Source organism: Drosophila guanche, unplaced genomic scaffold (genome assembly GCF_900245975.1).
Source record: "Drosophila guanche unplaced genomic scaffold, DGUA_6, whole genome shotgun sequence".
NCBI classification, from domain to species: Eukaryota; Metazoa; Arthropoda; class Insecta; order Diptera; family Drosophilidae; genus Drosophila; species Drosophila guanche.
This window is the reverse complement of record NW_022995756.1, coordinates 2,082,066-2,108,375: the sequence shown is the minus strand read 5'-3', so window position 1 is coordinate 2,108,375 and position 26,310 is coordinate 2,082,066. Positions and strand designations below refer to the sequence as shown.

Sequence of the window (26,310 nt, the reverse complement as noted above, 5' to 3'; positions counted from 1 at the left end):
AGTCCAGAGTGGGAGGCTGAACTGGTGTAGAGTGGGTTTGGTTTTAGGAGGTGCTAAAAATGCAATAACATTCAACGAAATCCTTTCTGCCATGCCACAAAATTTATCATGTTCGATTTATCATGTGAGTTGGCAATTTAGAATTTTGCGGGGAAAATGTCAGGGAACATTAAAAAACGAAATTTCGAAAGCAGGGATCTGTAGTCAGTCAGTGGTGAGTTTAATACTGGAAAGTGACACTGGATGATAACTTAATTGAATGGCAGCTAAACATATAGAGGAATGTGGGATGCAGCAGGAATACCCACAGGCAAAACCACAAAGAGCGACAGCGAAAGAGAGGGGAGAGAGATTTTCCAAATGAGTTGGCAATTTTGAATTTTGCGGGGAAAATGTCAGGGAACATTAAAAAACGAATTTTCGAAAGTCTAATACGATGTACCATTTCAGATGCAAGAAAAAACAAAACAAAAATCCCTCAAATGGGATGCACATGCATTTCCGTACAACAGTTGGCTACGTGCGTTACTTGGACTACAATTACCTACATCCCCCTCCTTGTCCTTTCTTGAGCTTATTTTCATTTGAAAATTTCTCGCATCGACGCCCTTAAGTAGTCTAAAGTTTTTGTTTCTTTCCGATTCAATCATTTGATAGAAAAGAAAAGCTAAGAACCCCCCACATCAACATATGTATTTTACAGAGCCACAATAAATCTCTGCCATCTTCTCAATGGGTTATTGTTGGCCAGCCTTTTGTTGTGTGTGTGGAACACGTTGTCTGTGTGTCAGTCTCCCTGTTCGTCTGTGCCTCTTTATCTCTCTCTTCCCCTCTCACTCTGTTATACACATGTCGGCTCCAGAGCTATCATCTGTCCATTGTTGTCTCTGCCCAGACATCGCTTCTCATGTTTCCCACACAGGGCGGCAGGGGACCATGATTCGGCCTGATTTTGACACTCGTCCAGTGGGAATCCCTCACCATCCCTGCATGGAATTACTCGCATTAGGGCGAAATACGTTTTGTTTTTCACCGGAGCTTTCTATGGGAGAAAAAAAGCTGCTATTATGTTGGTCAGTGGGAAAGGGAACCTGAATGAAAGTTTAAATATGTTTTTCCACATGCAGATGGAAAATGGAATAATCTTTGCATATTTTGGGGTACTGTGGATTATATATTGAGTGCAGATTATACTCGTAATCGTTCAAAATTTTTTGAAAAATAAAAACTCTTATCCTATTATTCCCGTATTCCCCTCAAGAAATCTACGAAAGGAAGCATGTAAATTAATTTGCACAAAAAATGACAAAAAAGGCCAATGGATAATATATTTAAGGCATATTTTCACTCTGTCTGTTAAGAGATTTATGTTTGCCAACTGTCAAGTGTCCAATCTCTAGAGGGAACAACAAGCAGAGAAAGCAAAAGGCAAGAATCGAATGGTAAAGGGCAAACTTTTTTCCATTTTCCATAGTTGCTTCTGATGTCACATAAATGAAAATCCACTGTAAAATGTGCATAAATATATCGAGAAGAAACACACAACATGCGGAGAAGGTAGAACAGGAAAAGAAGGAGAAGCAGCGACAGAATTGGGAACCACAATTGACCCACAATATTTTGAGGGGAAAACAAATTCCTCGATTTACCCGAAAGCTGTTGCTGTCCAAGAGAGAGTGTCCTGTTTATGAGGGAAGGGCCAAAGGAGTCGTCGCTTGAGTGGAGTTAAGTTGAATTTTTATCTCTGGGAAAATGGATAAACAAGGAGTGGGCAAATAGGGCCAAGAGAAAGGTTAACAAGATGGACAAACATCAGCAGAGGGACGAGGGCTAGGGCGAGACGACAGGATAACAAGCTGCCTTTTCTGGAAAGGAAAGAGAGAGAAAGACATTATGTATTTTTGGTTGGTGTTTTTTCTCATGTCTGGCAATGCTGTAATGCCCTAACGCACCACTTCTTCTCTTCATCGTTGTCCCACTCCTTCTCTTGTTTCCCTTTTGGAATTGTGCAAATATTTGCGTAAACAATCCAAATATGGTTATGTATGCAATGCCCCTTGGCACAGGACTTTATTACCCCTTCCCAATCTGTACAGTGTGCAGTGCGTGCCATGAGACAGATTTTGGGAGTGCTTCAAATTGAAAGTCAAAATAAACGAGGGAATTGCATAAAGGAGATGCTGCCGCCTTCTTTCTCCACAGACGCCACCAACACCACAGTGTCTTTTTGGTTGGGTTGCATGCAACTTTTTGGCTTTCGACACGTTTTGTCATTATCCATATGCTTGAGACTATTTTGCTGTTTCCATCCCAATTACCATATGCTGCTCTCCTCTGTGCGGTGCAACCGGAAACGGAAATGAAGCTCAAAAGTTCTGGTGCATTTCTGTCTGTGTCTCGCAGTTGCTCCTCTGGCAGCTCTCCATATTAATAGTTAGCTCTACATTTTTGTTGGCCTTAACCCCTTTGCCTACTCCTCGCTTAACCCCACTTTGGGCCCCTGTCTGGGGCTATTGTTTAAACTGATTTTATGAGCCCCATCCCCAGCCCAGAAAGTCGGACAATAATTTACTTAACATCAACACAAGAGAGAGACATAAAGAGGCCAAAAAAGTGGTAAAAATAAACCGAAAATAAAAGCCAAAAACTCATAATTCATGGCTCACACTAATTGTCCAGATGTCCGGTGCTGTCCAGTGAATGCTGGCTGTTTGTCTTTATGTGAAATGTTAATTTAATGCAGACAGAAAGGGATCAGAAGGCTTGTCTGCTGCATGAGGGCATTAACCAAATATATAGTAGGCTCTCAGCTTCATACAAGCGAAACGTCACCGCTCAAAGTGCGTCTCGGAGTCCCAGGCCTCTGCCAAAGTCCCAGCTACAAGTATTAGTGCGTGTAGAATACGCAGCTAGAAGCCCCAGCTACATGTGTATTAGTGCGTGTAGAGCACGCAGCCAGATGTCCCATCTACATTTGTATAAGTGCGTGTAGCCAATGATTTTTTAGCGCTCCAAACCGGTTTTGTCTTGATTCACACGGACACTGCAAGTAATGTGTGTGTTGGTGCGCTGACTTTCTGAACTGCGATGTAACGAAAATTCGTTTGGATGATTTGATTTTGTTTTCAGGGCTTGGCGTATGAACCTGACCTGCCGCAACATGTTCAGAATGAGGGGTGGGGTTGGTGGCCGGACCCTTGGGGGTTGGAAAAAATAAATATACCAATCAAAGTTGTTATTGTGTTTGAATGCTGTAATTTTTTTAAATGCAGATTTTATACTGCTTTATTCAAAATTCTATGCATATTATAGAAACGCCGTAGCTTCTCGACTTCGGTGCTGCCGTATTATCAACATTGTTAACAAATCCGTCTTTTACAGACAAATCTTTTCAGATAAATATAAAAACATATATATGTACACACATATGTATATATATGTACATATGTATGTAAATAGATCTTTCCAATTTCTATTCTCGTCGTCGGTTATGTTCTCGACTTCATGTGCTCTTTAAATACTAGCGCTTGAAACCTTTTGCCTTTTTTTTTTTTTTTTTGATTTTGAGCTCACATACCATTCAAATTAATACCCTCATGAAGAAGCTTGCCCCCCAATATCATAATACATTTATTTTGGGTGACCTTTATATGCTTTATATAATTTAGGATGAAAGAGGTAACGGATATAAACCTCTGAATATGTATACAAATAATGAATTACGGCAATTGACTTTGCGTTGCATATATTTTCCATTAGAGTATTCAGAGTCACGGGGTAAACAAGCATGGAGTTTCGACGGAAGCAAGGCGGCTGCCTTGCACATGTACACACACATTAACACTTGCACATTTTCCTCCGACTCCCATCAGCAAATCGAGATTTGGACAACTGACTTTAAATTTGATGTCCAAGCATGGCACTAAAATCTGCATAGACCCACAATCCGTTTATATATTGTAGTAGTAATAGTAATAGATCAAGAATATATATATACTATAAATAATTATACATATATACATATGTAAGTTATGTACAAATAAAACAAAAAGACGAGTGGACGAGTGAGACGCTTCTTATGCGTCACAACTTTTATACCCGGCACTCAGTACTACATCTGCACCTTAGGTTATTTGTCAAATTTTAAATTAGTTCTTCATCTGCCATCTACATCAACAACACTACTCACACCCACACGATCCTTTAGCTCGGCGCCCTTGGCAGCGACCGCACACAAAAAAAACGAGAAGGGACGTGTGAGACGCTTCTTACGCGTCACAACTTTTATACCCGGAACTCAGGACTACATCTAGATGTAGAAGACATCGCCAACCACTAGATATCGTTCACATTACAGAACACGTAGTAAAAAGCCTACTAAATAAAATGCATCAAAAAAATTGGATCAGTTAATCGTATTCTCCAATTTATGAGATATTTAAAACATCAATAAAATTGGTACTTTTTCCCTGCACATTCTGTGCAATAATGACCGCTAGGTTTCACAGCAGATTGTGGCTCCATCTATGAAAATTTCTTATACGCAACTTTGATGGTCACTCTTTTTCTAATACAGAGCGTTAAAAACCGAGTCTTGGTTTTAACTTTTAAAAATTAGCTTTTGGCCACTGTTTCCGCAACTCCTCGCAACCAGTTCGGAATCAAAATCTCGAAATAAAAAGCCAAGTGCTGCTGGTTCGACCGAGTCGGAATTCAAATCAATTTTATCTCTTCTTCTTTCTTTCAATTTCGATATTCACCTATTAAATGCATGTTCTTCCTCTTTGTCTATCGGATTCACATATTACATGTATGTTCTATAGCAAAAAACTTCTGTGAGTATGTCGTAAATGCAACATTTTAATATCTTAATGCTACAAATTCATTTTACTTATACAAAATACTAATTGCTCCCGGCCATAAGCCCTTTGCGCTAATTTGGCGTAAACAGCCACCAAAACTGGTCATTGGGACAATAGTGGATCTGCACCTCAGCTGTCAAATTTTAAGTTTTTTCTTCATCCGTCATCTACATCCACAACACTTCTACTTCCCTAAACCCACATACTGCTGACTTGCGGCAGAGGCAGAGGCAGCGCCCTCACACAAAAAAAAAAAACAAATATAAGCTGTGGGACGGGGTGGGTTAAAAGACGGAAGAGGAATCGGCAGGGGGAGGGCAGAGGCAGGGGCCGAGTGAAGCAGAAGCAGAGTGTGAATGAGAAAATGTAAAAAGAGCAACAAAAGCTGCGGGACAGGGTGGGTTTAGCCACTGGAAATTAATTTTTCCATTGTGACTATAATAATGATCCGATCTGATCCCAATTTGGTGATCTGATAGATATGGCCATTTCCTACGGAATGGCGTTTTTAGTTTTCTTTTAACTTCTAAACTGTAGAGTTGGGAGGTTTTCGCACTTATGCGGGGGCGGCAGGGGGCGTGGCTCATTTTTGAAATACACTGGTTTCAGTGTGACCATACAGCAGTCCGGACACAAAATATGGTGGCTCTAGCTCTTATAGTCCCTGAGAACTAGCCGAAAAACAAGACGAACGTACGGACAGACGAACAGACAGACATGGCTCAATCGACTTGGCTATTGATGATGATCAAGAATATATATACTTTATGGGGTCGGAAACGTTTCCTTCTGTGCGTTACATACAACCGTTATTCACACAAATACAATATACCCTATTTACTCTTCCAGTACCGGGTATAATAAAATTTGGTTAGTGATGAGGGGGAGTGACGGAGGAGGCGTGGCGTCTGTCAGTGTCTAGATTTTGGAAATTTTATATTTATTCTGTAAGTTGGAAGGAGGGTAGGGAAGGAGGAGGTTATTGTGCTTTGAAGAAAGAGTTTTGAATGCCGAAAGGATACCAACGTTGCAGAATATTTCGATATATATATGTATGTACATATTGGGCATTAGCAAAAATATTTTAACATAAAACCGAGTTAAATGTTTTACAAAGCAATCTCTGCTGTAGTCCCTAAGGGGTATCAAAAGTACCATCACCATTCAAGTTTATAAACGTATTTTGTTGTTGTTTCGAGATCTCTGAAGCTGGCCAAGGAGGAGGCTGGAGCGAGTGGCGGCGTGGAGAATAAATCTATGTTGGCAAAAGCGGCTTTAAATTAAGTCCTTAGCTAACTGCTGCTGCTGGCTGTCACATTGCGCATACGTCATGTGGCACACGGGACACCCATGGAGGAAGGAGCGAAATGAATGCTGATGATGATGAAGCCATTTGTTGCTCCCTTTTGATCCTCCTCTGAACGCTGGATTTCTCATTGCCCATTGCCCAGAGATTTACCATCAAGTGAATGATGTGTGTGAGGAAATCCCTTAGAAACAGGCAGACAGAGACTGAGAGAGAGGGAGAGGGATAGTAAGGTGACGGGTTAAACTGGCGTTTTGTCCATCAAAATAAGCCAGTAAGAAAATAAGTAATTAAAAGGCTGCTGGAATGTGGCTTCTGGAAAGGGATCTGCTGAGAGATTGAATGGAAGTTTACTCGTAACAAGAATGAACTTTATTTATTATCCTTAATCTAGGAAAATCTTCGCTGCTGTTCTATAAGACCCTTCAATAACATTTCGTTTTCTTTTCTTTCTTTTTCAGAACTTTACACAGAACCTTCGTAAAATTGCAGAAACAACAAACGAAGCGAATAAATAATTTATTTTGAGGTAAGTTTTCAGCGTAGAATCCACTAGAGAAAACACTGTGAAAATTAGAGCAGATAAAAACAAAAGGGAATTGCCGAAACCCAAGGAAAACCCAAAAGGAAAACCGTAGCAAAAGCCGCATAACTGTAAAGTCATTTGCATTGTTTGCGGATGCCACGCCGCGTCGGCGACATTCTCATTCGCATTCGAAATTTCAATTAGAGAAGGTTTTTGTCGCTGGTGGCGGAGGGGAAGGCAAAGCGATGAGAATGGTAATAGTTGGTTGCTCATTAAAATGAGAATCTCTGCAGAAGTACACTATCTCTCTGTCTCTCTCTCTCTCTCTGTCTGTCTCTCTACTCTTTTCCCTTTTTATACCCGGCACTCGAAGAGTAAATAGGGTATATTGAATTTGTGGGGGATTAACGGTAAGGCACAGAAGGAAACGTTTCCGACCCGTTTTAAAAAATGAGGCCCGCCCCCCCGCAAAAGGCCGAAAACCTCCCAAACCTACAATTTTGAAGATAAAGGAAAAAACGCCATTCCGTAGGGAATGACGATATCAATCAGATCGCCAAATTGGGATCCGATTGGATTACGATTGGATAATTATTATAGCCACAATGAAGAAATTAATTTGCAGTGCCTATACCCACCCGCAGTGTGCGGCCTCTGCCTCTGCCGCGAGTTTGCAGTGTGTGGGTCTAGGGAAGGGGGGCGAGCTAAAGGAACGCGTTAGCGTGAGAAGTGTTGTAGATGACAGATGAAGAAAAAAAAAGATTTGACAAAACACCGCTAAGGTGCAGATGTAGTACTGAGTGCCGTGTAAGTTGTGATCCGGTACCCGGTACAAAGTTGTGACGCTTAAGAAGCGTCTCACACGTCCCTTCTCGTTATTTATTTGTCGTTGAGGGATTCCCGATTTTTTCGTAGATCTCATTAAAAAAGAAATATTCCGTGTATCTTAATGTCTGACTTCCTCCTCTTTCCTTCCTTTTGCTTTTCCTTTCGCTCTCTCGCATCTTCCTGAGAGGGATTTACAAGAAAATCAAACGTGGCAAAAAGTCTCTCTTTACTCAGGACAAAGTCTCAGGGGCTCAATGATTTAATTAAATGAAAATCCAATTCAAGAGAGACAAAGAAGCTCGATGAGAGCGGAGAGAGGGTAAAAGAGAGTGGGCAGGGAGCTTGTGTGGGATGGGGATGGTGAAAGAGTTGTCAAAACAAAACATGGAACTGCATGCGATGCGAAGTTTTGGGTACGTCTCCGGGGTAATGACGGCACAGCATTGGCAGAAGTTTCTCAACAAAAACTCTGATGTATGCTGGCTCGTACTCTGCACGGAGAAGAGCAAGAACTCCCCGAAGAGGCTGAAGAAGAAGGGAGGCAAGGAGGATGACTCAAAGAAGAATGCAGTCCTTGGAGAAAGGAGAAAGAGCAGCAGCAGATGTTTGTCTAACGAAGCCTGACATCTTAACCTTCTCCATCCACAGAATCTTCCCTTTCCTGCCGCTGCTTTCACTGCTCTGTACTCTTCTTTACCCCCTCACACCCCTTTGTAACCCACCCTTTCTCTCGTTTAAGAAAAAAACCATCAAAACGAGAAACGAGACGAAACGAAATGCAATTCAAGCAATTTTCAATTTTCATTTCTTTCGTTTTTTATACCCGGTACTCGAAGAGTAAATAGGGTATATTTTATTTGTGCACAAAGTGGATGTTTATATGTAACACACAGACGGAGACGTTTCCGACTCCATAAAGTATATATATTCTTGATCAGCATCAATAAACTATATAAGCTAGAGCCACCATATTTTGCACCCAGACTTCTGTATGCTCACACTGTTACAAGTGTATTTCAAAACTATTTGATAAATTTGACTAAACACAGCTAAGTTGCAGATGTAGTACTGAGTGACGGGTAGAAAAGTTGTGACGCGTAAGAAGCGTCTCACACTTCCCTTCTCGTTTTTTTTCTGGAGAGATGAGGGGTTAAGCTGCACCAACGTGACTCCCCGTTCTTACCAATTCCCCCCGGCCAACCCTGGCAAAACGATAAAAAAGAGCGAGAAAAGTTGTCGCGGATGTGAAGCGTCTCAGAAATTCCCATCATTCATGAATGAAATGATGATGATGGTCGTCCGGCGGTTTTTGAGGCCAATTTTCCGGTGACTTTACCCGTGCGTTGCACAGCTTTTCTTATGCGCTTTTCTCTTTTTTTTGGCAGCTTTTCTACCCTCTTTAACCATCTCTCCAGCCTCCAGCTATGCCTTAACATTGCCAGGGAGAAATAGAGGGAGAGGATGTAGCTAGCTCCTAAAAAAATTGCAAAGAAAAAGCATTAAAAGTTTTGCAAAAAAGATTTTCGCCTTAGCCTCTTGGCCTGTGCCTTATTTTTGTAGCGACTCCTCTCTGCGCTCCTTCCCTACTCTCTCACTACTTCTCTGTTTACGTTCTTCCCCTTCATTCCCCACACTGAATTCTTTCTGTTGCCAACTTTCGCTGCACAAAATGAAAGCATTAATGTTATTTTTTATGGATCCTCTTCCAATGGGGTTTCTTGGGTTTCCCATTCTGTTTTTGCAGCTCTCTTTGCCTGCAGGGAGGAGTGAAGGAGAAAGAGAAAGAGAGAAAGTGAATCGCGTAAAGTATTTAAGCCACCCGCCAAATGAAGCCAAAGTTAACAACTGGAAAATGTGAGAACTGTGTGCAGCTTCTGTGGGGGGAAGTGGAGTCGTCCGGGGTTCGCGTTAAGTGCATTCAAATAATGGTAAGCTTCTCTCTGGTTAATCCTCTTTAGTAGTTTCTTTCGCTGGCACTCTCCCTTATTCGCTGTGTGTCTCTTGTTCTCCCTCTCTCTCTCTGCGATTCCTTTGATGTGGCACAGCAGTTAAGTAGAGTCCTTTGACTAGCTAGCGGAAATGCGATAAGTAAAGAGATTTAGATTAAATTGAGAGATCTGCAAAGCTTTGAATCTGTTGAGTGTTGAGTGTGCATTTAAGGTGCATTCCTGAAGAACAGACAGAGCAGACAGGGTCAACCTATATCCAAGGATCTCCATCTCAATCGTGGCTTCCTTTTCTGCCCAACGATTCCCCAAAATATCATCTTTCTAAATATTCAACACTTTCCCCATAATTTCTGTTCTGCATTGTCCATAATTTTCCGTTGCACTTTTCCACTTTTTTATACACACTTTTCCGCCCTCTCTCCTCTTCTATTTTTCTCTCTCTCTCCCGGAAGGGACAAAGTTAAGTCTTTCTTTTAGGACCGAAACGATTAATATCTGACCCCAGGAACCCAACTGACAAATTCTTACAATTAGAGGGAGAGCGGCAGCCATCATTGGGGGGTTGATGGTGCATGGGCCATGCCCCTTGACACCGCCCATACTGCAGCACCTCTCCTTCCGCTCCTTTCACTTCTCTGTTCACGTACTCTGGTGGAAGCTCTTGCAAATATTTGCGCGCAATTTTTCATATTAAACGACAGCGAGAGGCGGCAAGAGGACATGGAAAATGGAAAATGGGTGTATCAGTGATGCAACGTGGAGAGGGAGGAGGTGTTGCCCCGGAGTTTGAGGGGTGCGAGCCGGAAATAAAAATTGCAGGAAAAGGGCTACAAAAACTCTGGGCCAACTGTGATCAATCTCTGGTGGCAGGAGGAGTGACCAAACCGGAGCCTGAGGAGGCTGAGGCACTCCTGCAGTTCAAACATATTTTGGAGGTCCCTGTGGGGCACAGGACCAGCCATGTCCTTGTAAAAAAGGGGAAGCTGGATCGCCAAGGATGAGAGATGAGGAGAAACCAGCAGGACAGGCAAAGCCCAAAACAGGAGGAAAATTGCAACATATTTGCAATAGTCGTTAGGTGGTTCCACCAAAGAGAAAAACTCCAGAGGTGAAGGGTGGGGGAAAGGGCACGAGGAAAGTGCAAGAGAAAGGACTGGCAGCAGGCAAAGCAATTGCCCAAATGAATGAAGATGAAGCGGGTAACGGGTTTTGCCCAAACACTTGAACTGCCTGCTAAGGACTCGACTCTCGACTCGACTGTGGAGTCTGGACTACGGGCCAAAAGATTGATTGGCCAGAGATGTAGTGTGGCCAGGGGGAACCGGACGAGGGGTCTTTGCCCGTCTCTCGCGTTTCGCTTTCCCTCGGAGAACCACTGTCGTCTTTCCAGCGGGAACTCTTCTCTCCTCTTCTCAAAAACTTAACGAGTCCTGAGGGCCCGTTCCACGATGATGAAGGGGATAGTGATGGGGATAGGAATAATGGGAGGACAAGTGCCCCGAAGCCAAAAGGCAAGCATAAGCCAAAAGGCAGTGAGCAGAGGGCAAGGAGGAATGTACAGAGAGAGAGAGAGACAGAGAGAGAGAGAGAGGGAGAGAGGGAAGAGTAATAGAGTAAAATGATTTGCATCTTGTTTGTGGTTCTTTTGCAACTCATTTTATATTCCATTTTGAATGGTTTACCCTCTAACATGAAAAGAAATGGAAGGAATATCTGACGTCTGGCAAGTATTACGCTAAGCGGGATAGAATCGATCATATTTATATGTATCTTTGTACATAAAAACATACATATGTACAAACATATTTATAACAAACGTGTTAAGTACTCAATGAGTTCTGTGCCGCCACTTGAACAACTTGCATGGAGGAGGGACCAAAAATAACTGTGTTTCTATTAGCACTCCTCTTGCTTCCACTAAGTTTCTCACTCTCTCCCGCTCGCACCAGCTAACCACATGCATTTTGCACCGTTTGTTTTAGCCTCCGTCCTCCATCCGATTCGCTCATTGTTTTTCTTCGGTGCTGTTTTTTGCTGCTGTTGCTTTGTTTTGCAATAAACACTTCGCTCACTTGCTCTTCTCGTTTGCCTTTCATCTAGTCTGAGTATTACAACTGAGTTGTTTGCTTAGTGGTATTACGCTGCCACTGCCTCTGCTCTCCCCTTGCAAATTGCCCATTACCATTGCTCTCTGCCCATTGCCCTACCCCTGCTCTCTGCTCTCTGCACCACAACCCTCAACCACTGCCGCTACCAAATGACTTTGAAATAGTTTCTGTCTTTCACTCGCTTTATGGGCGCCCTTAACCTTTGCTTTTATGTGATTTTATGTGCCTTTTCTATGCTCTATTTTGTATTAGTTGTTGTTGAGCTTAAGACTTGGATATTTTGCAGTCAATTACCGTTTGTTAGCGCTACTATTCTAGCTCTGTCTCGTACTTGTCTCTTGGGACGATACGGTCTCTTCATTTCGCCTCTCTGCTTGATATTCTGGTGCAGTTCATGACAGCTTCTGACAAGCTCTCTCTTAAATGTTTTCTTTTAAATCAATTCTTTCCCTCCCTCAGTCTTAAGTAAAATAAAATCTTAATCGGCTCCTGGGAGTACTCTGAAACATAAATCTTATTATAATGTTATCTTATTATAGCAAATTGAATAGCAAATTATTCTTCCTCTTACTGTCTAATATTTACTCCATAGATTATGTTCCCTTCCCCCGCACCCCTCTCTCTCTCTCTCTGTGCGTTTCATTAACTTTGCTCTTAGCGAAAACAAAAATGTTCTTTTCGGTCTTGGCTTTGTTTTCACTTTTGCACTTTCCTCGTTTCACTTGCCACTTTTCGGTCTTTTCGGATCAATCCCCAATTTGTAAAACACTTTCAGCGTAAACAAAAACCGCGAATAAAGCTTTAGGGCACGCCACTCGCGTCGCCTCTGCTTCCTCTCTCTTTCTATCTCTGTGCTTCATTGAATCTCTGTGTCGCACACCGCTTGGCCTCTTGCCCATCTGTCCGCTTCTCTCTTTCTCTGCAACATTGTGTGTGTCTCTTTTAATGAAACCTTTTCAATGCGTTCTTTGTCTTTCCCCCCTATGTTCTTTGATGCAGATCAATTTTCGCTCCCGAATTTATAAACTGTTTTTTTTGCATGGTGTATGGGGAGGGGATGTGGCTATGTTGGTCTTGTGTGGCTTCCCCCCAATTGAATATTTGGCGTTTTCATCGCTGACAGGATATGGGTTCCGTTATTTTAGCGGCTGACACTCGTTTTCACAACCCAAACAAAAATTGCGAATGAATGAATTTTAAATAAACGCAAAGGCAGGAACCACAAAAAGCCTCTCTCTTTCTCTTCCCGGAGTGGCACACATAGTGGTTGAGGCATGACTTAATGAGAGATTAGAATGGACAAAGGAAAGGTTTTTGAATTAGAAAACACCCAAGAAAGGATAAGAGAGAGTGGGAGGACGTTAAAACGTTGTCAAAATGTAAATCAACAAAAATTCCTAAAAATCAAAAAAGAAAAATGTACAGTTTTATCTGCTTGCACTTGTGTTCTTTAGTTCTTGGTAAGGTGTATCCAGCGCATCCATTACAGAGAGAGAGGGAGAGAGATAGAGCGAATGATTTGCTATAAAAATAAAGGAAAACCCACCCTATAATAATACACCTTGCCCTATGTCCTTTTGACTTGTTCTTTTGGAAGATGGATGGGGACAAGGACCCAAGCTGTTTGTTTACAATTAGAGGAGTTGGTCGTCCGTCGAGCGCCTTGGCAACCAGAGAGTAGAGAGCACCCAAGCAAAGGGCCGTATGATAATTGGATTGTGCCATGCATGATGATGGAGGACGCCGTGTCCCACAGAGAGAGACAGAGATACAGAGAGAGAGAGAGAGAGAGAGAGAGAAAACTGATGCAAGGCTCTTCTTCCGCTTTCTCCCCTCTCTCTCTCTCTTCCGCACCTGACGTGTTCTTCTCCGTTAACCGTTAGCTGTTTGCCTTCTGCTTTAGCAGATAAATGGACAGAGGACAAGAACAAGAAGAGGAGGAGGCGAACAAAGCAGAAGGAAGAGGAAACAAACCAGACGGCCAACAGGAAAGCAGAAAGAGGCAGACAACAACTAAGAAAAAACAACAACAGTTGACAAGTGGCTGCGAAAAAAGATGGAAGGAGGAAGGATTGAGGGCGACAGTCTTACCTTCTATTTGATATGCCTTTGGGGCTCAGGAGAGGCGCAGTGGCTGAGAGAGACAGAGAGAAACAAAAAAATGTAGCACACTTTTGAGAGCATCAAGAAGTGGTACAGCTGTTGATGGGAGGAGGAGATAGAAGCAATATAGCAGAGAGGAGAGGGAGCAAGAATGAGAGAGCGGACAACGGCGTCTACAAATAGTTTGCAAGGCGCCTTGGGGCATAAAAACTATGCCAAAGGCGCTGCACAAGAGAAAGAGAAGGTGCAGCAGCAAGGAGCAGCCAGAGGCCAGCAGCGGCTGAGTGCAAAAAGAGAACAAAAGTGGAGAGGTCAGGCGCTTAAGTTCAACAGGTTAAAATGCTCTTCTACATAACTGCTCTCAAGGCCATTTGGCTGCCATGCTGCCACACGCCGCTCCCTGGCCTCAAATCTCGCCCCAAAAGCCTGGTCCAACAAATGGCCAAGAGAAGAGTCTGGTAGCCCGTTCACTGTTTCAGAGCTTCAGTGCATTGTTGTGACGTGCAACCCAAACGCAAACACAGGCAAAGAGGAGACGACTCCTCATTCTCCTTGAAAGGGAATGCCTTCCTGGAAGCATCGTATTGCCCGCTAATCCCAATGATCCAAATCCATTTTCCATGCAATTTATTAGTGCATAAAAAATTAGCAAAAGCTCAAAGAATATTGGTACAAATTCCATTAAAATTAAATTTTATTTCACGTTTGTTTTCATACTACATGGTAGTTAGGCCATTGAGCATTTTTAAATTTTATGCAAATCAAATATTTATAAAAACTGTAGCGAAACAAGAGGAATCTATCTTTTTGTGCTGATAGAATGTGGAAAATGCATGCAAAAATCCAATGGAAAATGGAAAAATCCAATTAAAATGTGTTCACATAATGGCATATATTTATTTTCCTTAAATTTTTAAGGGCTTTTCATGTTGTCAGTGTACAAAAGATGGTCGCTCCTTGAATGGAACGGAATTTCAAGGATTTCATTTCGACTAAATTACACAACATCCTTGATAAGTAAAATAAATCTAGACATCCTCTGACATCATAAACCTCTAAAATACACTTTCACTTCATTCAGAGCTCCTCCCTCTCATTCTCGGCTGAGTGGAAAGCGCCACAAAAAGTGTTATGAATGCACTTGCCTTTGTCGCCAGCCGCCTGCCCCGCCTATCGTAAACCCCACCAGACCACCAGCCCACGCCTTCACCTCATGTATGTGGCTCTGTAGCCATCCTCCATTTAACAGCAAACAGCAGCAGAAGCATCCTCCGGAAAGAAAAAAGGAAACTCTGTAGAACCCAAAAAATATGCAAACGAAAAGTTGGTTGTCGCGCCCCAAAAAAACAAAAAACAAAACTGAAACAAAATAAGAGGAAAAACCTCGAAACGAGAAAAAAAATACCGTAATACAATTGCAAGGAGCGAGGGAGACAGCGAAACAGCCGCTTTTAATGCAATTTGTCAGCAAAGTGTCGCCGGTGCGATTTTTGGGCGGTTTAGTTGCGATTTGGTTGCGACTTTGCAAGTGTGCGATTTCTGGCATACATTTTGAAGAAAAACAAAACAAACAGCGCGTGGCGGGAGGGAGAAATGTAAAGGATTGGAGTTTGTTGAGAGAGGCGGAACTGGCAAGGCTGTCAAAGCAGGCGTAATTGTCGATTGCCCCAAAATCGCGTCAGCGTCCCTTCCTTTCTCTTTCTCTGAACATCCTTGACATTCCTTTTCCAGCTTCTCTCTCTCTCTCTTTCGTTCCACTTGACATTCTATAGATTACCGATAGGGGGAGAGGAGCGAGGGGGTGCTGCCACTTGCCTATAGATGCCTGTTCGAAGAACGGATTCTATATTCCGACTGCATTTTTGTGCATACCCCTTAAAAGCCCCGGGTGTCAGGACTTGAAGCAGACTTTTGCAATGGATTGAAGGAAGAATTGTGTGTAATTTGATGGTGTATCTAGTGCTTGGACCATCCAAACTTGCAATTTTCCATTCATATTTCCCTTGTTATACCCGGTACTCGAAGAGTAAATAGGGTATATGGTATTTTTGGGGAATAACGGTTGTATGTAACGTTCGGGAGGAAACGTTTCCGACCCCATAAAGTATATATAGATATTGTTGCTGGTCCATTGTGCTATAAAATCAAAATTTTAAAAATTAACCTTCACCACGTTCCCACCCCATTGTCGGTCTGCTATCGATATTTGTAAGCAATAGATATTTCATTTAAATTAACTATCTATATTTCATAAACTATCGCGTGGTATGTCGATTGTCGCCCATCTCCATAGAATAAGCAGTGTAAAAAGAATCGGCAGCACGACAAAACAAATTAATAAATTTTCTCATTCTTATCCAGTATAAACATTCTATTTTGGAGTTGTTGTCATTTTTTTGCCACATGGAGTGGCAACTTCTTGGCATATTCTTGATCAGCATCAATAGCAGAGTCGATTGAGCCATGTCTGTCTATCCGTCTGTCCGTCTTGTTTGTCGGCTAGTTCTCAGAGACTATAAGAGCTAGAGCCACCAAATTTTGTCTCCAGACTGCTGGATGCTCACACTGAAACCAGTGTAAAAAATTAGCACCGGCTCTTGTGGAGGGTGTCGAGCTAAAGGAGCGTGTTGGCGTGAGTAGTGTTGCTGATGTAGATGACAGGTGAAGAAAATATGTAAAATTTGACAAATAACCGCTAAGGTGCAGATGTAGTACTGAGAGCCGGGTATAAAAGTTGTGACGCCTAAGAAGCGTCTCACACTTCCTTTCTCGATTTCTTTGGTTCTGGCAACACGTGCAATTTTCAGCCTGGTTATATTCAGTTTTTGATGGGTAGAAATGCAGAGAGTGCGGGAGTGTTGGAGCAACAATGTGTTTCGTGTTGCATACTTGTATACCCCACCCCCTGCTCTCTCTCTCTCTCTGTCTCTGTCTCTGTGGGGGAGTATCTCTGTGCATCGGTGTGTGTTGCGTTTTATTCCAATTACCAATTTTGAATGGGACTTACGCTTTAAAGCAGGGAACAGACGAGCAAACGTTTGATTACACTGTCGTTGCCACCAGCCAGCATGTGTGTGTGTATGTGCTCCTTCTCCGTGTTTTTCTTTTAAACACAAAAATTATCCCAAATTGCTGGCGCTTTTGGTAGTTGTCCTTTTTAAAGTCGAACAGGAAAGCCTCATGACTGTCTTCCACTTGGTTTGTGGATGATTTTCGTCCTGCATCCTGCCCCCGAGCACATCATCATCACTTTTCAGCATTATACCCGGAAATGTGCCAATATCTGAGCCCTACTACACCCCCGTCATCATCCACATCCCACTCACTCCTGCTACACTGCTGCACCTTCATTTTGCTGCTTCGCCAAACTTCCATTACCTTAATGACACGTTGCATGACACCACATGGGGCATGTCCATGTCCTGCACCGACCCTGTTGCACCACCTGGTTAACCACAACATAAACTTTGGAGTCTATTTCTGGCCATCCTCTCTTCTTTATCACCCTTCACTGAACCCTTTCCAACTCTCCTCGCTTTCTCTTTCTACCTTTCCTGCCCTTCAGCTCGTCTCCTGCTGGGAAAGCTGCTCCCTCAGTATTTGCTTGAATAGACCGCAAAAACCACAACTCTCTCGCACTCGCCTTTACAATAGTTTCCCCTCAAACTTTCGCATTTCCCTTGGATTTCCCCTTACACAACTTCCTGCCGCCGTTTGGCGTGTGAAAAACTCTCACTGCGTTTATGGGGAAAACTCCTGGCTACGAGATAGGTAGGTACTTGGCCATTGAGCTACAATTAGCTGTCGCTGTCTGCTAATTACATGATGCCCCAAGCGGAACACCCCTCATGGTCAAGAGGGGTGGAAGTCGTCTTCTCGTGTTGCTTCTATTACTGTTTCGAAATCTCCGGCTTCCTGGTGCTCCTGATGCTCCTCAAAAGTGCTTCTTCCTGCTGCTGCTTCCTGCTGGTGTTGTTCCTTTTGCTCCTTCCTCTCGATGGCTTGTGTCGTGTCCGTCTCCTCGTATTTTTTGCTTCTCGCCGTCTTCTCTTCTCATAATGAAATTATGAAGAGGCCAACGTGCAACAATTTTATATTGCGGCGGACACTGCAGCACCAGCAGAAGCACTTCGCCTCTACCCTCCCATCGCTCTGGAACATGCACCTAATTGAGTTTGGGGCCAGGACCATGCGAGGATACTGCAGCGTAGAGTCGCGTTTAATTGCATTGTCGTTGGAGCAGCGGCTTTTCCTGAGCAGAGGAGAAACCAGGTGAGAGACGTCGCGGTTTTCTCCCAGCTTAGCTCTCTTGCTCTTTATCGGTTCCATGTGGCAGTCAATGAAGCCATAAACAAGGCGGAACAAAGCCGTGAAGCAGCCGGGAAGAGTTCCCGGCAATAACTCAGTTCTCACACTGCTCCCACTCCTCCGGCGACTGCTGCGAGTTGGAAATTTATAGCCAGAAGAACAGTTAGTTGACCACTGCCTTTTTTGGGCTGGAACTCACAAGTGGCGAAAGGCAGAACAGAGAGGGGGCGTGAGTGTAATCCCGGAGTTTCCTTTGGGGAAAAAGCTTCTAAACAACATTTAAACATTTTCGCTTCCTTTAATGACTGCAGAAGGACATTAAACGCTTGTTGGCCGCATTAGGATTTCCGTCGGGCAGGAAGAGGTGGGAGGCGAGGCAAGACTTCGCCATTAAATTGGAATGCAAGTGAGTGAAATCATCGCCCTCTAAAGAGCACAAGTGTTGCCCCAAAGTACCATAGTATGCAGCATGCAACGAGGAGGAGGAGGACGAAGAGTTGTGCCAACAATGAAATTTGACTGGCGAAAAATCCCAAGGACATCACACCCGCCACCCGCCCAGCAATACTGCAGAAGGCAGAGATTGAAGTGGTGTGGAGTGGAGTGGGCGTGGCATCAGATTTTAGTGCAAGAAAAATGGCAAGAGCTTGGGGCTTGCTTGGCCACAGAACAGCGTCCGACTGAGGAGTCGCCACCAACGCTGGTGATAATGGAGAGCTGCTCCGGCGCTGACTCTTGCTCCTCCTCCAGCACCTTCTCTTCGAACTGAAAGCGAAAGCCGAAACCCAAGTTAATTTCACTGGGGATTCCTCTCCAGGGGAGACTTTCGTCGGGGCGTTGGTGGGGGATGGAATGCTTGCTTTAATGAGAAGATTTAGCAACAGCTCAATGATGCTTCAAATAGATTATGGAATAAGTTAAGCTAAAACTAGTGTTTGCGGCGGATCTGAGTGGAGATTATGGGCTAAGGTACATATACGTTCATATACGTACATATAAGTACATATGTATGTAGAAAATTCGATAAGGAGACATTTGCTCGATGAATGGAATCATATACATAATTTAGATTTAAGACTTGACAATTATTGCACTCCATAGCTTTCCCACTTTCCCACCAAACATGGCCGACAAACAAGACGGAAAGACGGACAGACAGACATGGCTCTATCGACTCGGCTATTGATGCTGATCAAGAATATATATACTTTATGGGGTCGGAAACCGTTATTCCCCACAAATACAATATACCCTATTTACTCTTCGAGTACCGGGTATAAAAAGGTCAAAGAAAGTTTTTTATACATTTAAAATATTTTTAATTAATTAAAAGAATATTTTCCGGTGCGAAATAAGTAAACTTATAATTTCATTAGAATGGTATTTTCTTAAATTTACTTATATTTAAAATTATTAATTATTATTTTATTATTATTATTTTATTATTATTATTATTTTAATTATTATTTTAATTATTAATCCTTTGCTATTTAAAACCTTTGTAATGCGTCTTGGCATTGAAAGGATCAATTTTTGGAGTAAGGATACATCCAATTTCGCCCACTCTTTTACTATTGCCTCTTTCAACTCTCGCACTGTGGTAAATTGCCTTCCGTGCATGTAAACTTTGGCAGAAAGTATGCCCCAAAGGTTTTCAATAGTGTTGAGATCAGGGGTTTTTGCTGGCCATTTTAAAAGCGGAATTTTTCGGTCTTCAAAATATGCTTTTGAGTACTTTGACACGTGGATCGCGGCATTATCCTGTTGGAAAATCCAGGAATCTCCATAATGCGCTTCCCCAAAATCGACAAGAACATCGTCCAATAGTTGAACATATTTCTCCGAGTTCATTTTGTGGGTAACGAAACATATTGGACTCTTTCCAGCAAAGCCAAATGCAGCCCACACCATTAGTGACCCTCCTTGAAAATTTCTAGAAATGTTCACCTGCTTTGGAGCCCTAACATCCTTATAATAGTATTGGTACCCATCTGGACCATCTACATTGCATTTTTTTTCATCACTGAATATAATATTTAGTCAGTCCAAGTCCCAAAACTTGCGATTTTGTGCAAATTCAATGCGGGCAACTTTATGTCGAGCAAGTAGCTGACATTTGACTAGTTTTTTTTCTTATGAACGTTTAGATCTGCCCTCAAAATTTATTGCACTCGACGCTTTGATATTGGGAGAGCCAGTTCGTAGCAAATTTTGGGCTGCGCTGTGGTTTTCTTTTACCGCTATGCTTCTCATACAGCGCTTGTCACGCTCTTGCAGTAGTGGGAGGCGACCCGATCGAGGTTTTTTTCCGTGGTTTTCTGGATCTTTCAAAAATGTTTGGACAGTTCTGTTCATTTTGCTAGGGATTTGCTGTAGTGGCATCCCAATTTCACGATAGCATACCATTTTTGTACGCTCTTCATTGGAAATATATCGGCTTTGAGACATTCTATTGAAAATAAACTAGTTTTTAACATAAAACACCACACTATAACAATAAACTCACTTTAAATTTGGTTTTAAGCTGAAAGCAAAAAAAATCAATGAGTTTGGAGCTCTGATGCACTTTTAACATGTCATTGACTACTTTTGTAAGCTCAATTATTTCGTTCTGCATTAAGAGGCGCATGAGCTTTTTTGAAATTATAACTGAACCTAACTCTATTTTGTACTGCATTTTGTTGTTGCCATAAAGGTGAGCTTTGTGGACGAATTTATGCCCAAAAAGAAATAGATAAATATAAGAAGAAGATTTTACAGCAGATAACAAGCATTGTAAGGTGACTTCTTTCGCACACATATCGTACATATCGTATTCGTACATATGTACAAGCGTAGATGAATGAGGGAGGATGGGTGAATGTAGAAAGCTAATTGGTTGTCGTTAGTCAGCGTTACAGCTGAAAGCTGAAAGCAATTGTGGTTGTGGCTGCACCTTTTTCTACTCCTTCTTCCACATGGCACACTACCCTCCTTCAGTTGGTGACCCTCGACACACGTTATAAATATGTGACTTATGTATCTATCCTAACGGTACGCCTTCAACCTTCCTTGGTCCCCTCTCTTTGGCTCACATCCGCCGTTATTTCGACTCCCACTCTACCTCTTTTCTCTCTTTCTCTCTCTTTCGTTTTGTAACTGTACATTTATGCTCTAATTAGACCATACTCTCAAACACACACACACTCAGACACATATGCACAGAGTTCTCTCGTGCCCCCTCGCCCCTCTCTGTAACCCATCGCGAGTTACAAATTGAGAGGCGGCGGCACACCTTTAATTTCATTCCCACAAGTATTACCTCCCATCACCCCTTCTCTTTTTTCTGACTCCAGAACCAGCTGTAGTTCTCTTTTTCTCTTCCCGCTTCTCCTTTGCATTGCAACTGCCAAGTGCCTGGCACTTCAGCAACTAACGAATTAACAGAAGAGTGGAGAGGAGCAAGCAAGGAGTGGTGGTGAGCGTGTGTGGAGGAGTGGCAGCGGGGACAGCAATGCGAGTGCGAATGCAAGCACACGAAAATTGTTAACCGTTATTATTTCGTGTGCGCTTGTTACGTAGTATAATGCCGCCTCCTTTTACTGCTCCTCTGACGATGTTGTTTCTGGTTTCTTTCTTTTACTCTTATTTTGCTACCCTGGAGAGGGTTCAATTCAAGAAGATGGTACTATCATTTTGGGCAGAAGACAGCACTATACAGATTTTGGGGGAGTATTATTTAGTATAATCTCGTTAAGTATCGTACAGATCAGATAACTTTACAGGGTATCTACCGCTTTCACACAGCCAAACAACATCTGCTACCTGCGTTTCGTTTCTGACTTTTGTTGTTGCTTCTCCATTTGTGTTTCTTTTGGGTTATTGTTACTTTTGTTGCTTTTCTTTATTATTATTATTTTACTCGCATGCATAAATTCCACAAAGCAAATAGGAGCGGAATTCAAGCAGTGAGGGGAGTGCAGTAAAGAAAGAAATTGTTTGTTTGCCTTATTATTGCAGTGAAGCATTGCCACAGGGAAGGAGTGCAGGTACGGGTACAGGCACAGGTACGGCACCCATGTTATTGCAAGAGTAAATAAACAAAGCAAAAAGCAAATAGCAAACAAGAGTTAAATGTTTAAATTAAAGTAAAACTGCAAAGAAAGAGAGGTGTAAAAGATGCAGAGGAAGTTGTTAAAGTAGAGGGTCTCGGGTGGTAGTGCTACCTACCCCACACGTACAGTGTTGTTGTTGTTGCTGCCGCCGCCGCTTGTTAGCGTCCGACCGGAAATGACTCACTCGTACATGCACGGACATGCATAAACATGTTAGTATTTGCTTACATTCATTCTAACGGTAGTGGTGGGCTTCAAGTGCAGCTTTTGTTTCATTCTTTTGGCTTTGGCTTTGTGGTCTTTTTTTTTTGTGGGTAGCGGGCGATGGAAAGTGTGAAAAGGGAAGAATGGGCAGCAGAATGGTAAATGGAATTCCTGCCTAATGAAAACCTCTCTCTCTCTCTCTCACTCTATCTCTCTGCCTCTGTATCTCTTTGTGTACAGTACTCTCACTAATTGGTAAATATTTTGCCAGCCGGCAGATACAAATTTTCTGCTGTGAAACACACAATTTTGTTAATTTTTGTGGAATTTCAAATTCCAGTCAAATATCGAATCAAATATTTCGACATAATTGCCGACAGGAGACAGAGTGGCAGATTCATGGAAAGTGTTGCAGAGTGTGGCCGAAGTGGCACGTGGCATGCTGTGGGCTCTTTGCCCATTAAAGACCCCACCCCGTTAGTTTTCAATTTTCACAGTTGGATATTTGATTCCGCTCATTAGCTTTGAATGACCCTTTGGTAAGGCCTACTCTTCACTTTCCATAGAATCCTGTCCTAATTGAACCATCATCCAACGGATGAGGAAAGGATACCCGTTCTGAACGGAGCGAAGGAGGCAATCAAAGTGATAGGGATAGGGGTGGGTGCGGGTTGTGCTCGTTTGTGCAGTTTCCTAGCCAGAATCTTTTGTGTGTTTTTTTAGAGAAAGAGAGAGAGCCGAGGCTGTGACTTAATTAACCCCTCGAATGGTAATCATCGTTTCGACCAAATGGTACTCATCCAGCCAGCGCTTCCACTGAGATTACACTCCCAAAACTCGCAGACCAAAAATCCCAGGCACACACACACTAAACAAATAGCAATAAAAGAGGGCCTCCTGCCTCCTGCTTCCTGCTACCTGTTTCCCACTTGAGTGCGCTTCTGGAGTCTGTTGAGGCTTAACTCGACAAAAAGTTCCGGCATTAAACAGAAATTAACCATACGCCGCGTGGGCTCAACCATTGACGTGTGTATCGATGCGCATCCACCTTTCATAAAGCTCTTAAATATGCAACTTGTTGAGCATAAATATCCAACAATGAGAGGTGTGGGGATGCATAGAGCAGGGGGAGGCTAAAGAGAGGGTAGATTGAGGTTGCGGCTTTTGGGGTCCACTTTAAAATGCATTCGCAACTAATAAAACATTTTACTCGTGCTATTAATTGCAGACCCCAACGCCGGAGCTCAAGAGCCTAGCCACGAAAGCTACGATAGAGGTATAGGAGCAACACACCATGATGCTATCCACCGAATCGAGGCACAGAGGATGGCTGGTCCTGGGCGTGGTCCTATTGGCCATTGCCCTGGTGGAAGTGGAGGCTCAGAATTCGCCCAGCTGTGGGCCCAACTTCCCGCCCGCCTGCAGCTGCGGGGAGGAGCTGTACGAGAGCGAGATGCAGTATGTCGTGAACTGCACTAATGCGGGGCTGCGCAACACAAGCATCCTGGAGTTCATGCCTGACAAGGTGGAGGTGCTGATCTTCACAGGGAACCAAATCGCAGAGCTGCCGTGGAACGTGTTTGGCAGCATCAACGACTACAAGCAGCTGAAGATCGTGGACATGAGCAGCAACCACATTCGGGAGATACGCGGCAAGAGTTACCACCATGTGCCGCGCGTCGAGCGTCTGATCCTCAACCATAACAACTTGAGCATCTCCCGGTACGACGACGAGGTCAATCACCATCATCCGCGCGTCTTCTCCAACTTTGTCAATCTGCAGAGCCTCCACTTGACGGACGCCTTCGAGGATAACAGTTCGCCGCAGCTGAGCGAGGACCTGCACGACATATTCGTCAATAGCCAGCTGCTGAAGCTGCAGAAACTCCATCTCGAGCAGAACGAGATCACGCACTTCAAGGACCGCAACGTCTTCTGCGATCTGCCCTCGCTCAGGGACCTGCATCTGGGCGACAACCAGCTGCGGGACATCAACTTCGAGGTGCGATGTCTGAACAACCTGCGCTTCCTTGACCTCGAACGGAATCAATTTGGCTTCGTGAAGCCTAGCGACATGCGCGTGCTCAACGAGCTGGAGGATCGCTCCAATCGCACCGCCAATCTGATTGTCGACTTTAATCTAAATCCCTTCGTCTGCGACTGCCGCATTGCGCCCTTCCGCGCGTGGATCCAGTCCACCCGGGTGACGGTGCGCAATAAGGACAGTCTCATGTGCTTCCACTCGGGTGGAAGCCCGCCCGCCCACATCCTGCAGCTGTATATGGGAGAATGCCAGGCAGCCATTGCTGCCGCGGCCACCATCTTGAATGCTGCCGAGGAGGAGCAGCGGAGCTATGGGGCGGAGCAGCCTCCGGCGCACTTTAGCGGCCACACGGCCACGCTGATCTTCCTGCTCATCGTGCTGAGCATGATACTACTGGGGCTGCTGGTGGCCCTCGTCTACGTGAGTCGCGACAAGTTGAAGTACATGATCACGCCGGTTTTCGATAACGTAGCCAAGAAGGTTCAGTATACATCAATTAAAGATGAGGACTGTCCGGAGGTGCATGTCTAGACTCTATGCCCATATCATCATCATAATTCCAAATGGAGAGACAGAACCAGAACTCAGTTTCGTTTCGTTTCAGTTTTTATTTGTTGCCATTCGCGTTACACGCAAAGTGTGCCATTGCCAGCGGAAGGGGAAGAGCAGGCGAACAGATCGAATATCATTTGCATCCGTGTATCCCCAAAAACTTAAGCCTCTTGTTTTTCGTAGTACTTAAGCCACCAATTGTTGCATTTAACAAGTGGAGATGCAGAAGGATGAAGATGTAATTGCAATTGCAATTATAATACACACACCAACACCGACGAACACAATTTCTATAGTTTTAGCGGTTTTCTAACTTAAACTTAAGTCCAAGTCTTGTTATCTCTATGATTTCCACACTCAAAGCGGGCCTGTAACAACCGATTTGACCAGAGGAGAAGACCACACTTGCGTATGTAGCAGCCTATATATACATACATACACACATATATCGTAACAAACACTTTAGTGTTATCTGTGATTTAAGTTTAGTAGCTTTACTTTGTTAAAACTCTGCAGAACGCAACTTTTGTAATGGAAACTCAGCTTAAAAATATGCATCTTCAAATGTAAAACGTTTTGCTACTCCAAAATATGTTATTAATCATTTGTCAATTACAATACTATAGCTATATGATGATTTCACACTTGATTTACCGACATTAACAAGCATTTTTATAAATAAAAACTTTTAAAAAATGTACGTCGCGGTTTGTGATATGAAACTTGTATTTCAATAGCTCTATCGATAGATTCGACGTGTATCGTGGTGTATCGATTTTGGACTATCGCTGGAACAGCTTCTCCCCTATTTTGTTTTAAGTCACTGCTTATCAGGGTGACCAATACAATACATACCTTGTATATTATATACTTTTCAGGATATTTTGACTTTTTAATGAAATTTATCCATCCATTAGAGTCAATTGTTAAGTTATATTCAATAATATAGGGTGTCCAAACTACCATTCGCATGTTTTTCAAATGTCCTTCTAGGAGTTTCTCTCTTTCCGTACCGAATTTTCTCTCTCTTGAAACATGGTAATTTTCATCGCAACAATGAGTCTTTATTCCATCCCCACTTACATATGTACGTTGATCTCCATCTACCGTTGGCAACATAATTTTCTTAGGCCAGCAACATGCTGCGAAAAGACGAAACAGGCTGCGAATATTGAGCAGCACCCGCAACATTTGGCACGGAAGAGGCAACATTTAGTACCCTTGGAGGGATGGATATCCTCGAGTTCAGATTATGTTGTAAATCTCAGGCTCCAGCCAATGTAATAGCAGATTATAGTATCGAGAATGTATTTATCGCTCTAGCGATATATTCATAGAAATCATATGAAAAGGTTGAAACATGTCAGTCTAAGATAAATATTATTAATGTCTGAGAGCAGCTTTGAAAATTATATTTTAATATTAA

At 43.1% G+C, this 26,310-nt stretch overlaps 1 protein-coding gene across 1 annotated transcript in view; it reads left to right on the top strand.

Annotated features, from left to right (window-relative positions):
- LOC117590018 (trophoblast glycoprotein) overlaps positions 1 to 25,565 on the top strand; it is a 54,895-nt gene extending 29,330 nt beyond the window's left edge. Inside the window, exons 3-4 of the mRNA XM_034282307.1 lie at positions 6,630 to 6,697; positions 23,517 to 25,565. Of these exons, the coding sequence (XP_034138198.1) occupies positions 23,583 to 24,863 (1,281 nt within the window). The 5' untranslated portion in view covers positions 6,630 to 6,697; positions 23,517 to 23,582 and the 3' untranslated portion in view covers positions 24,864 to 25,565. The remainder of the gene's footprint in view (positions 1 to 6,629; positions 6,698 to 23,516) is intronic.
- The last annotated feature ends 745 nt before the right edge of the window (positions 25,566 to 26,310 follow it).